Source organism: Pleuronectes platessa, chromosome 21, assembly GCF_947347685.1.
Source record: "Pleuronectes platessa chromosome 21, fPlePla1.1, whole genome shotgun sequence".
Taxonomy (NCBI): domain Eukaryota; kingdom Metazoa; phylum Chordata; class Actinopteri; order Pleuronectiformes; family Pleuronectidae; genus Pleuronectes; species Pleuronectes platessa.
Window position 1 is genome coordinate 10,589,242 of NC_070646.1, and position 14,081 is coordinate 10,603,322.

The window sequence follows — 14,081 nt, forward strand, 5'->3', positions numbered from 1 at the left end:
TCTGCTGCTCTAGCTTGGTTTGTGCAGCTTGTGATTAACTAAAGTTGTCCATAAAAAGAAAATCTTTAATATCCTTCAAGGGCAATTTGATGTACAACCAGCGACAAAAATAAACCAATATATACAATGTAAATAAAACACAAACCAAAAACCCTATAGACTAAGTAGCAGGGGGAAATTAGCTTTTAATAAATGAATTGATAGGTCGACCAACAGAAAATTACCCATCAACTATTTCGATATACTCAAAACATTTCATTCTACTTTTAATTTCCTGTTGTGTTTCTAATAATTATTAATGTTGGTGACATTTTCTTGATAAATGGGTGGAGGTTATGTTTTCACCTCTGATTTGTCAGTAAACAGGTTTATGTAATAAACTACTCGACCAATAACCACACAACTTGGTAGAGGGAAGCTGCATGGATCAGAGATGAACCTTTACGGCTCTGTTGAGCTCTACTGAGGGCCAGTCTAGTGAATGAATCTGCAATCTTCTTTCAAACCCCCCCCCCCCCCCCCATAGGGTTTGTAGTGTGAAGCTAATGAGGTGTTTTATAAAGATGTGATCGAAAACATCAGACCAAGTGAATCCACTTTCTTTCAGCATGAACAGAAAAAAAGAAGGGAGTTTCATTTCACCTCACAGCAGTTCCTCATAGCAGCATGATGCATACAAAGAGAAGTATAAAAACCTACTCATTTTGGCAGCGTAGTAGGGACATTTGCTGATGTCACCACCCGTGGCTCCGTGGGCAGGCAAGCCAGCATCTACAACATCCTCCTGGATGGCTCCCTGTGTGAACAGTCAGGCGGCGGCTCGCACAGAATGCTGCGGTGGTATTCCAACATTTGTGTATGTATTCCTACATTTAATAATTTATTTATTGATGTATTTCTACATTTATTTATTTATTTCTACATACCATACAAGCCTGCACAAAACCCTGAGCTGCTGCACCACGCTACCCTCCTGCAGCGTTGACGACGGAGGTATGCAAGCAATGTAATTAAGCAATAACACAGCATGAAGTTTCAAGGAGATGAGGAGATCTCCAAAGTGAAATCACACACACATTCAAGGACAACAGTCAAAAGTTCAACACTGTTTTTATTATTATAAATCAATACATTTTATATAAAAAAAAAAAAAAAGGACAAAAAGGGGGGGGGGCTGAAATAAAACCATTGTTGATGTAAACCAAACAGATTAGGTTATGGAAACCCTTTTACCATACTGGACCCATAGCTCAGACTCTTGATTCACCACCACTCATTCACTCATCCCAAAACCCCCAAGGCTCTACTTAAGATCATCTACAGTTTGGATATCTTCAAAATGGAAATCATGTGGCTGACACCAATCTCTCTGCAAAGTGTTGCAAGTATAGCGACTTAACATGCCATTGGGTTTTGTGCAATCCATTATAACCATCGCCAGCAGCAGTCATCATTACTTGTGAAGTGTGTGCACTATTTATTTCCTTCTATAGCAGTTCCAGGACTCTTGAGCTCATGAAGGTAAACAATACAATACAAGCTTTGTGTGGTGCCCAGTGTAAGGGTCCTGAATACAACACGGGTTTAGGCATTCCCTGTCTAGAAATGACCATGACCTAGCTTTAGCCCATTTGTCTCATTACAAACGTCCCTCTGAGAAATGCCAGCATTATTGTGGTGTATACGCTAGACCGCTTCTTGAAAATAGATGGACATCCAAATGGTAGATGCTAGAGGTCAAAAAGAAGCACAGCCAGCCGCTTAAACAAGCCAAGCTCACTCACTGCACTAGAAGCACTCAAAAAAACTCAACACAGGAAAAAAGAGTTGGTCGGTTACTATGGAAGTGAATTTGGGTTTTAAATGGTTATCGTAGCAACTTCCATGGATTAAGCATATACACATGATTTGTTTTAGTTTGAAAAGTAAATTGCCCTAGTGAGATCGTCTTAATCTGATACGGTTTGCAATGTAATTACGGGCCAACGGGTGTGAAGGCAACACAAGTGAAAAACAATTCATCCTCACAGCACCGCAAGTTAAAAGCATAGAAACTAACTACGTCAGTCCAGTCCAGACAATTTCACCCAGACCCCCAAGATAAATCTCAGATTTTGGTGGTAAGAAACTACTTGTGTATAGGTTTCCCAAATTTCCCTTCTTGTTATTAACTATTTGTACATATTAGCAGTGTTACCAGGTCTAAACGACGTGTCTAGATAATCTGTGTGGGAGGAGGTTATGGCTTTCTCTGGCCAGCTTTTTAAACCAAGCCTTTACCTTACTGTGCTGGGTTACGGTAGGTAGGTGTAGGTTAAAATGAACCACGTCCATTTACTTAAAACACACATGGGAGGAAAAACAAAACAATAACTTAAATAGAAGTGCTTAAAACAAAACAGTTCATAGAGCCCTTTCAGAAAACCCCCAAAAAGGTGCGAAGAAAGAATCCCACCCCAGCAGAAAAAGAGATCAAAATGAACAGCTGTAATGGTAATACTAATATTTATCCGATGATTCACAGATGTACAGTTCACTTATAAGTCATTTCCTTCCCTCGCTTACAAATATTTATTGTTTCCTGGTCAGTGGCCCCCCCATGTCTGTGAGCCGCGGTTTCCCTCTGTTTCGTGTCTATCTGTTGAGGGAGAGGACTCTGTGTCAGTACACGTCCCCTCGTCCTCCTTCGCCATCAGTGCCTGTTCCTCCTCTTTTTTCCTGCGCTCCAACTCCCACTCCACAAAGGTGTCAAAGAGACTAGGCCACGCCTCGTCCTCGCTGTAGTTGCTCAGGTCAGGCCCGATCGCCTGGGTGAAGTTGAGGAACATGTTCCACGTGTCCCTGGAGATGCCCCGAATACCTGGGGTGTTCTCCCCTAGGAAGTCCAGCCAGCGCTCCAGGATGGAGGGTGTGTCCTGCGTGAATACCAGGCGCCACAACGCAATGGCGATTTCGCGCTGCAGAGAGCGTTGGCCCTCCTCCGCGTCCAAGCCAAACTGGAAGGTAAAGCGGTAAAGGTCCTTGAAGTTCTCCTCGCCTCTGGCATCCAGCAACATGCAGGGGAAACGTGAGTAGATTCCTTTGAGGCTGTCCGCCTGTATGGCCTTGCAGCCGTCGACAAACTCCTTCCTGCAGACACAAAGAAAACAGGAACGCACATCAGAATAACATTAGACCAGTTCACTCAAGATCACGTGGCCCAGAAGCAGAGACTGTACTTTTCCACAGCAAAGCTACAGGAACTGGTCTAACATCACCAGTCCAATCCCCATCTGTAAATGTTAAGTTTTCTAGGGGGCATAATCGATTGTTGCAGAGCAGGTATACAAAGCAATCAGGGCAACAAAACATGTGATATCGCACAGCGACAGGAAAAAGTCAATGTCAAATTGGATTCATCAAACATCTCCACATCAGCAGTAGCTATACTGGTTGTGTCCTTTGAGTGCCTGTCTGTCAGTCAAACTATCAAACCTGTCTCACTTTAGATAAACCGATGGCCGAGCAGTTTCTGAACGATAGGAGTCGGTCTGAATGAACGGAGGGCCAGACACACAAACACTATCTGCAGGCTAACAGATGCAGCATCGGAGCTAACTAACTGCTAATTATGCCAAAAACAACAACAAAGCTCTGTGATGTCACCTAACGTAAACAACAGGCTGTGTGTCTACAATGGCACAACACACATCAGTAACAATCACACCATGGTTCCTTGTACTTAAAGAAACGCATTTTAAAACTGTACAAAAATAACTGTCCATGTGTTAAGTTTCTCTAATATTTTTCCCTTCAGGGTCACGGGCCTCAACCTATGCAGATATAACTTTGACTTTGTTACTGAGCCCAACAACAATATAGGCTTTCAAGGTCAAATGTAATATAAAGAGCTTCAGTAAGCATCGGTTGACAATGAAGCATGTTGGGAACCACAGTGTGGCATTGTCCAGAGCCTCTGGATAGAAAAGTGCTGAGTTAAGAATCAGAGAGGGGGAGCAGTGACAAGTGACCCAGCCAGCAGGCCGCTCTATTCATCCCCAGCGCTAACTGTGGCGCGAGAGCTCAGAGCGGGATCCATTTCCTCTGTGTCCACTACCTGACAGAGGGACACTGTAGGTGTGTGTGTGTGTGTGTCTTTACATAGAAAATATCAAAAGTGAGTGTGTGAGGTGGGACGGCCGGACCAGTCCAAAGTGGTCAAATGGTTCAAATCTTATAAAGCTGCCTGAAGTATATCATCTAAAAACAAGCTGGTTCTAAAGAGTCAACAAATTATTGTGCTAGCAGTATCAGAGAGCAATTGCTTATAAAACAAGTTATAGATATATCAAAAACTAACATTTTAAAGTTAGGCCAGATTGGTGATTCTATTATGCAATAAGCCAATTGTCGAATTGAAAGTTCAGAAAATCTATGATACACATTCTCCTAAATGTGATATTTTCTGGCCAATTTCCCTTTTGAATCTAAATTATATTTTTTCTTTAAATCGTGTATAGGCAACACATTCAAGATTAGAGTGCCTGCTCAGACAAAGGGGGATGTTCTCATAGACTTGCAAATGGACAGACACAATGTTTTCCATTATGCAAGTCAGAAATAGGAGAGCCCATCATCCTTAGAATGGATGTGCTAAAGAGCTAACAGTGTTATGTTTGTGTGATGTGTTAAACAGTGCCAGTTCGGAACTTCTTGTAAGAACAGGGCATGTTATATACATTTAAATTAAAATCATCTGTGCTCATCTCAATTGGTGTTTGCAGATACATGAAAGCAGCATCGTGTGGGGAAATTAAATCAGGACAAGCTCTAATGCAGATATGCCTTTCCTTAATCTGGGATGAGAAAATATCCACATCACAATGTTCAATTTTTATAAACAGCCAATTACTATACAGCAGTGATGCTAGCTTATCCTGAAACCCCCACTTTACCTTGTAAACTTGCACATAGTGGCCGCTTGAAACTTCCAGGCGAGAAGAAGCACACGATATTCTGCCGGGTCCACGCACAGATCATTGCAAAACCTCTCCATGCCTTCCTCCAAGATGGCATCGTCCAATTCATCCTTGTAGCAGCAGAAGAGCTCGTCGATGCGCAGCAACGACAACCCGTCGGCGTCCAGGAACTCGTCCCTGCGCGGCTCGCCCATCAGTGCGGGTATGACTGGTGTCTCCACTGTAACTTCCAAGGCCTTGGTGCCATTCGACAGCTCGCTGGTGGCTTTGCTACATGGGCCACTGAGCTCCTCTTTATGGCTCCCACCACCGCCGCTACCTTTCTTGTGGTGGGACTTGGAGCCGCTCTCCTTGTCTCCACTCTTACTGCCGAGTGAGGACGTTGGATTCTTACACTTGGTGACGCACTGGCCCATGTCTTCCTCCCGGGTCCCTCCTCAGTCTGTCCTCCTCGCCTTCAGGCCCCGTCCGAACCACCTAGACGCCTCTGCTCTGGTCTGGTGTGACGTCTCAACATACCCTCAGGCCTGAGGTGAAGAACAATGTAACAGGGCTCATTATCACAGACTGTAGCTGTTAACTGAGCCAGTCTTGCTCACATTGAAAAGGTCAGGATCCACATTAATGTGCTTTTGAAATGAAATATGTGGATTTGAAGTGAAGGTCAATAAATGATGGTACCTGTGCCAAATCTGCCAGGAAGTCTTGCTCTGCTTGATTGAAACCCTAAAAGGAGAAGAGCAGATGTAACAATGCTGACACAGCACAGAATATCATGAAAAAATTGAAGACATACGAAAGAGAAACATCACTAGTAACCAGAGAAGCCTACAAACCTACAGCAGAACTACATAACTTCAATATTATCTGTTACGTTTTCCTTTTGGTCGCTAACTGAATTTTATTTTATTTCGCAATGATCTATGTGCAATATCTTCATAGCTTGTTTACAACCGGATCTTTATCTTTGCGTTGTATTGAGAAGACAAAACTTAGTACCACACCTTCACTACGCAATCAGACACGTAGTATGTGCAAACCCTGAACCAGTCCACCCAATCGCTCAAAAATAATCGGATGTCATGTGCACATGTTAATGCAATTAATCACTCTGTTGTCACAGTAACAACCACAACACACGGGAGTTGATCAAGTGTTCGATGACTAATCAAGCAGCCGGACCGGAGGTTACTTACAGAACGTGCGTCAGATGGCACCGGCCACAGATCAAAGTGTCCTCCTACTCTGCTCCATCACTGTGCTCCTGACATCTGCAGTGCTGAAAAGACAGGTTATCTTGTCACCATAAGCAGAAAGTGATAGCTCAGCCTTCTCCATCCTAGAGGACTATGTGGGGCAGCGGGTTATGAATGTGTCATTTGAACACAGCCACAGTTTGTCTGGAAGGATTGTTCAATAACTGATTTATACCCACAATGAAGATGGTTCACACATGTGAGGTAGACACAGACAGAGCACTGGGTGCTTAAGCAGGGCTTATGAATCTGTGGTGGAAAAGCCTCTAACGCTAGGTGTCCAGCGTGGGGGGCTAGCTTTGTCCTGGATCACAGCTCATTGGCTCGATTGTAAACATCACAACTTCTGAGACCAACTTTTAGTCTCGGTTCAAATCAGGACTTCAGTCTCACAGCAACGAGAAAAACCAGCGATCAGCCTCGTAGGACAGGTACGAGGGTGTGAGGGAGATCACTGCACTGGGCATGTAGGGGCAAATCTCTTCCAGGTCCTTCGAGACTACACCTACTCCACCTGATGGAGAAGTGATCAGACACCCTTTCAATCGGAATCGAACGATGTATTATCCACAACAAGCCAACATGCGAGGCTAGCACACACTTTGGTGTCTGTTAGTCTAGGCTGTTCATATTAAAACAGCCAGAGTCAAGTTCAGCCCGAATACAAATGTGTGTTGTGTGGACCGTGTGGATCATTGTTGTCAATGTACACTCTCACATAAGATAGATACTAGATGTTTACTAACATTAGCTTAGCAATAACGTTATTTTGTCTACTTGTGCTCTTTGGGAAGCACCAACAGGATCGAGGGAGCTCAGCAGCTCGTGTCCAGCACAACTAAATGTCCACCAAACAGGGTTTTAAAGATTAAATACTGCTGGCGGTTTAACCCATTCACTAACCCGGATCATAAATGTCCTAAAGCTGTTATCGATCACCAACACATCCCCAGCATTTACATCTAAAGTGCTTGGCCCTGGCGACGTCGCCGTAGCTAGCTAGCATCAGCTCGTTTAACTAAAAGTTAGCTATCGGCTAAGCTAGGTCTTTCGAGATGTGCCACAACTGTCCTTGTGGAGGAACTCACCCGTGGGGGGGATCGTGTCGTGTGGAGCCGGGTGTTCATCTCTCCGGGGGATGCCAGGGCGAAAACTGAAGTAGTTAGTAAGTTGGCCGAAGGCAGCGTTTACGCGCAGGAGCGAACTGACCCAAACTCGTCGCGTTAACTCGGATAGCTAGCCGACTAGCTGCGAGCTAACCAAAATAAACTTCCACATCGATATCACAGCCTTCTCCGCGTTGGGGAGAGAAACGAGTCAGAAGCTTTTGACCGGAATGTGCTTTTAAAGCCATGTAGAATATTGTTTATCCTTGGGAGGGAGTTAGAAGAGCAGCTCGGACTCCAGCAGCCAGTTTCTTTGTGCTTCCCCCTTCTAGTCATTGACTGTAGCTACATTATGGGCATTTTCCTGCATCACTTCCTCTAACAGCTGATCCTCATCTCCGCGGTGGCATCGACGAGATCAGTCTCTCTGTCCCGACACGGGCATGTTGGTAAAGACTGTTTCACACCCAGGTGGAAAAATAACCACACGAACAATTACAGAGAAACGTGTTTTCAGGATGACATTTTAAAGAGCTTTAGGAGAATAATATCAAAGACTGGGAAACATTTGTAACTCACCTAAAATGGCTCAAACTGGGTCTAATGACGATCGTGTTTATGAATCTAATTAATTAAATAAAACACATTAAAAATCAATAACTTTCATGTGCGATATAAAAGAGGAAACGGTGATTTATGTTCGAGTTTATTTTTCATTTATTTTTGCTACGTCATCATCAGGCGACACATGCGTCGGTGCTGCCCTGGTGAGCTGCTCGTCTCCTGACACGGTCGGTAGGTCAGAGTCTGTAGCTGTCAGATACTTAGCAGTGAGCTAATGAAACTGGATCATGTGGTTGAAATTAACGTAGGGACTGTTTAAAGTCAGAAACAGCAGAGGCTCTGTTTTGTGCTGTCGTGGTTGAGGGCTAAAGGAGAGCTAGCTTCATGCTAACAGGTGAATATATGAAAACAAGAATCAGAAATAAAAAGTACAGGAAGTTATATCATTTTGTATACATATTGAACTTACTGTTAATATATTACAGTCAGTTGTGTGTCTGTTTGTTAATGCCATGTGTTGTAAACAGCCCTGTGTAGGTTTTTTAAGCGACATCAGGCGTTGTGATAGATGGGGACACTCTGCACCACTAACCCCACGGGGAGCAGCGGTCCCGGGGCTCCAGACTCCCAGGGGACACTTATCGTGCTCGCTTCATCGCGTGTTAAATGGATTATGTCATTTCATTATTTTCAGATTTGTGAGGGAATCTGCACCACAATGGTACAACCTCAACAGAGCCAAGTACCCTGATGTTAATGGAGCCTGACTCCCTTAAAGATAGATAGATAGATAGACAGATAGATAGCATGTCAAGGGCATTGCACATAGAGCAAAGTTGCAATAAAACAGAAACGTAGAATTAAAACAACCCCAAATAGACTGTAATGAACATAAAACGTACTAAATAGTGTAAATACTCCCTAATTAAATGCAGCACAAGAAAGTACTAGAATACAGGTGTATTAAAACGTTTTTTTCATAACACCACCTTCAATTTTGATAAGAAACAGAAGATACAATAGTATTAGCTTCGTCATGCCATTAAACTCTATGTCCTTTTTCCTGCAGGCACATGCTGTTTTCCTCGGAATTTGATCCCAGATGACGGCCTCCACTCGCAGGACGGTGCTGGCACTGTACATGCGGGTGTTTCGTATCGCCCGAACGTGGCAGAGTGAAGTTACAAGTGACACAGAATCGGAGAGAAAATACATACTTCAGGAGGCCCGCACTCTGTTCAGACAGAACCAGCAGGTGTGGACGACAATACTCTACAACAAATGATATATATATATATATATATATGTGTGTGTGCCTGACCAATTCTTTCTTCCGTGTGCTTCTTTTCAGCTCCAAGATCAAGAGGCAGTGAAGAGGTGTATAGAGGAATGTGAAGCAAGGATAGAAATAGGTGAGAGTGGAGGAGAGGAGCCACAAGTCTTCCTTAGATAACTCTTAGTGTTTTGGTCACAGGGTGGCTATTGGAGTTCATCTGAAAGTCTTCACCTGAGTAAACAAACACTGACCTGATTGTCTCAACGTTGCTGACAACAGAGAAGCCAGAAAAAGCAGCACCATCAGCATTAGCAGAGTTTATAGTGTCAACAGTTCAGTGAAATATAAACAGGCTCTAATGACTCGTGCAAATGAGATCTGCTATGTTTGCATAACAATGTTATTGTTTTTAACTTCTGCCGAGGAGGTGATGATGATGATGATGTCTGTTAGTTAGTAATATTAGGAGAAAACTACTGGATAGATCACCACATAATCTGATGGGAGGATCCACTGTGGGTCAGGGAAGAACCCATTCAATTTTGTTATGGGTCCAGATCAGGTGGATGATACAGGAATTTTTCTTTATTGTCTTAAACATTTTAAAATTTTCACTAATTTCCATGAGAATAATTCTTATGTGCAATTTGGTGAAGGCTTATTGACTTTAAGGGAACTTTTGGGACTCTCCACTGAATGACATTCTAGTTTGAGATGATAAGACAATTTTACACTCATGCTCATTATTTTAGATAATGGATGCTCTGATTTGACTACAGGGAAACTTAAATAAGTTATAAATATATTCTGTCCTTGCAAGGAGTAAATAAAACTGATGAACGCCTCAAAAATCATCAATATTAAGTGAATAAGACACTTTGGGTTTGGCCCTGCAGGACTGTACGATTTACAGTATGTTTTCAAGGTTTAATATGATGTTGACAAAATGTTTTTCTTCACAGGTCTCCATTACAGGAACCCATATCCAAGGGCTGTAAGTTACTTTTTGTCACATCCACCATTATTCCGGTCTGTTTAGTTTACTGTGCTGTTGATAGATTTCATTAAATATTTCTATTGTTTGAATCTTCCTGTAGACCTACTTGCCACCAATGGGACTTGCAACTCAGAAGGGCAGGAAGCTGCGAGCGCAGCAGCGCCTGAGGAAGCAGGCCAAGCCAATTTATTTGCAGTCACATGACGACACCTGATGCTTGATTTCGTAGATCCTCGCCGGGAGTTCAATTTACCAAGGACAGGAGACAAGGGTGCAGTCACAAGCCGATCTCATGGAGGATCACAAGCCCTCATTGATGCATGAACACTTGTCATTCAGGGGGAAAAGCCATGTTTTGTTGTCTCTTTTTTGTTTTATTAAGTAGACCTCATAAACAAGGCAGTGTGCTGTCACCTGTAATATAAATTCAAATTGTATATTTTATTTATTTTTCGTTGTAATAAACACTTTCTATATAAAATAGAAGAGTACAGAGATGAACACTGGTGTTTAAATGGTTTGTCAACAGATATGTTAAAGTACAGTTCCATATTCTAGTAATAAATGTGAATATTTATATGACGAATTCTTGAAGTGTCTCTGTAAGATCTTTGGGACAAACTCATGATTAACGCTAAAAGTAGCATTGAAGGAACATCATGACTTTTTGCAGGGGGGGGTGTAGATGCTGTTACCGTTTCACAAGCTATGATCTTTGGATTCTGCACTAAAGAGCAGACTGTTGAGTGAAATGGATCATGTCTGTAGTGCACACGGACTACTTTCTAAAATAGTAATGCTTTGTGAATGTAGGAGAAACTGCTGCGTAACACTTCAAATAGAGTGACAACTGAAAAATACAAACAATATCAGAAATCACAAGTAGTGTTGAGTGATGAAATGTCTTGAAACATGAGCTTGCACCATAATCACATGGTGTCAGAAAACATACTTCAATTTAGGGCTGGGCACCAAAGTCTGGCATTAAATAAACCTTAAGGTGAAGACAAGCAAGAACTGATAAGCTGCATCCTTACTGTCTTTTCTCCTATGCTGGGTCACACTCCCCTCTGCTGGAAGATACTAGTACATGACCCTATTTCACACATTTCACACATTTCACAACTCGATCAGCAACCTTGATTTGAGATGACCGCAGTGGGGGAAACATTCACAGTTCACTATTGTTCTCTGGGGATACAGTCCATTATATATCACTGAGCTATAACTCACAGTGTAGACTATCAAATCCTTTACATTTCTCACTCTGGACTGAATCACCTGCAGCCACATGATGGAGCTGAACACAGAAGTTGGTGTACATGTTTCACTGAGTGGGCTGCATTAGACTCCAATCTCAGGTGTCTGCAGGCTGTGTTGTCTTCTGCTGTGCGAAGTCCTGGTGTGGTAAAGTGAGCTTGTTTTAAAGAGGCATTTTTAGGATTAAACTCAACAGTCAATGTATGGTATGAAAGACGTTTATCTCAGCTAAATTTTCGAAAACAATCTTAACAATCTTTATCCACCAGGGGTCACCCTATGCCTGGCACTGAAGCCGTAAATACACTAGTTCAGTGAGTTCACCATGACTGGATTTACCAATGTGAGTGGACCACAGCCTTTCTCTGCATTTGAGGTGACATTAAAAATTATACAAACTTGAAAAAGACAGCCCTTGACCAGGACTGAATACAATCACAAGTGAATCATCATTATTGAACTTTTAACCTGAATCAAGCAACAATTACAAATCATTTCCACTTCTCTGGTTTGTTTTCTGAGGACTGACTCACGGTCATTACCACTTCAGATGTAAATATTTGTCTGGCGCACAGTAAATACACTCAGTGAAAGTGTGTGGGGTTGTTGCTGCTCTCTCTGGAGATGACATCACCTCAGTGATAAATGACTGTCGTCACTGTAATTGACCACTGATGGGTGATGATCAGCAGCAGCAGCAGCGGCCGCTGACTGTCTTCACATTTTATGCTGAGTAGTGACTCACTCACTTAGATTTTTCCCTGGAAAGATATTTCATTTAAAAAACTGATTTCTGAGCTAGTACATAAGTACAGTGTTTAGACAGATGACAGTACATGTCTCTAAATGTGATGAGCAACGGACAATGATTCACATGCACCTTTGGGACATTTAGATCAACAAAATAAACATTTGAGCACTATCAACAAATAATGTTTTTGTAGACCCTGACTAGCGTTACTAATTTGCATTTAGTGCTGCTTAAAAATGTAAGCATGCTGGCATCATCGTTGTGACAATATCAACGTGCTAAAATGATCACAAGTATGTATTCTGTTAACCTTGGCCCCCCCTCCTTCGTTAAGAACCTAATCAAGCAAACTGTTGTTAATTAGCTTGCTGTCGTTACCATTAAAAGCATTTTAGCATGTTGACGTTAGCATTGACCTCAGTGTATGTGATACCTTTTCACATGAACTTTTTCATCCCTTATTTCCCCCTTGTCTTCTATATAACAAAGGCTGTCTCTGTGGAAAAAACAACCGCAGCGACGGTGGAGAGGTTGTTAGACATAGTGTTGACGCCGGCTGTATTATATGAATGTGAAATTGGACAGCTCATGAACATGATCCCAATCCTACGTCTCAACATTCTGTCTGTTTGAGCAGATCTAATTGGCAGCATAGTAGCAGAATGTGGACAGTGTTGTCCTACCAATCTTGCTGCTTTTGGGCTTTTATAATTATAATACACAATATGCATGGACAAAGATTTCAAGTTTCAGGGTTTTCTACGAATAATCTTTGTGTAAGAAAATAGCACAGAAGTTACGACACTATCTGACTGAACACTAACAGATCTATTGTCCATGTTTTCTCTACGGTCCAGCCCGGGGACCTTAAATGCCATTGCATCTATTCTATGGAATGAACACACCTTTTAGTCAGGTGGGTTATTGAAGAGTAATTCACCTCATTAGATGTATATACAATGTAATTATTCCTTACTGCTGCAGTGAGCTGATCTCCCTACAGGGCCTGTTAGTTTCATTCTATCTTTCAAGTGTCCCTCATATAGATGCATTGTATGTTACAGGTGAGTTTCCTCCCCGGGGAATTTCCTCTCCTTTCCCTGGCAAAATAGTGACTCAAAACAGTCAGGTTTTTTTTTATATCTAGGGAGATTTGCTTTCCACACTTATAACAGTGATCCAATGAAACAAGTCAGTCACTGAATGTAAATACAATTAATATGCAACACTTGGGTCTCAGGTTGTTTTATAACCTATTACAAACTGAATATCATTTCTGGCCAAACACGATAAGTGTCTATTGGTTGATTTCTCTGTCTGTAAATAAGCTTTCAGGATAAAAGTCTAGGTGACCTATTTTTGCCACTAATGACATGCAGCGAAAACTGGATCATGGGACAAAAACAGGGTCTCTCTAAAGGTTGTCTGGTGCACATATAGGTATTTAGATATTCACCTGAGAGCAGTGCCATTATGGAAATGATAAATAAGCTTCAGTGCAGGAGGAATACAGCAGCTCCAGAAAGAGGAGAGTGATCCATCATGCGGCCCCCTTGCTCTGTGTGCATTATTTAGGGGGTTTCGGAGCAACCCTGGGGGAAATATGGTGGAAGAAACAGTGGGAGACAGGAAACAAAGGGAAAGGAATAGGGGTAAAGAATAATGCAAGAGTTAGACACGTGATGTCGTACTTAAGGAGCGACAATAAGTTAATTAGATGCTTATAAATGAGGAAAGTCTCCTCGTCTTACTTGGTCGAGTTGCCTTAATGCCCTGATCACATTATCAGCTGACCTGCCAACACTTGAACCAGCATTAAATAAATATCAAGCTTGTCTTCACTTTACTATGCAGTCAAAACACACAAGAGAATAAAACAAATTAAAATGCTACTGCAATGGCGTGTCATTGCT

General features: G+C 42.2%; 2 protein-coding genes across 6 annotated transcripts; one reads left to right on the top strand and one right to left on the bottom strand.

Annotated features, from left to right (window-relative positions):
* Positions 1–2,480: 2,480 nt before the first annotated feature.
* dcun1d3 (defective in cullin neddylation 1 domain containing 3) lies at positions 2,481–7,725 on the bottom strand. Its single transcript, XM_053413838.1, has 5 exons — positions 7,303–7,725; positions 6,155–6,237; positions 5,640–5,684; positions 4,935–5,485; positions 2,481–3,129 (listed from the first exon to the last, which is right to left on the bottom strand). The coding sequence occupies exons 4-5, from the start codon at positions 5,372–5,374 to the stop codon at positions 2,586–2,588; spliced, it is 984 nt and encodes a 327-aa protein (XP_053269813.1). The 5' UTR covers positions 5,375–5,485; positions 5,640–5,684; positions 6,155–6,237; positions 7,303–7,725; the 3' UTR covers positions 2,481–2,585.
* Positions 7,261–10,739, top strand: lyrm1 (LYR motif containing 1). 5 transcript variants are annotated; one of them, XM_053413842.1, is made up of 6 exons: positions 8,063–8,278; positions 8,412–8,605; positions 8,954–9,139; positions 9,236–9,296; positions 10,123–10,154; positions 10,258–10,739. In XM_053413842.1, the coding sequence occupies exons 3-6, from the start codon at positions 8,987–8,989 to the stop codon at positions 10,369–10,371; spliced, it is 360 nt and encodes a 119-aa protein (XP_053269817.1). In that variant the 5' UTR covers positions 8,063–8,278; positions 8,412–8,605; positions 8,954–8,986; the 3' UTR covers positions 10,372–10,739. The 5 variants fall into 5 exon arrangements, with proteins under 5 accessions (XP_053269818.1, XP_053269814.1, XP_053269816.1 ...); XM_053413843.1 differs by lacking the exons at positions 8,063–8,278; positions 8,412–8,605 and adding an exon at positions 7,261–7,379; XM_053413839.1 differs by lacking the exon at positions 8,412–8,605 and having other exon boundaries at positions 8,047–8,115.
* Positions 10,740–14,081: the final 3,342 nt, after the last annotated feature.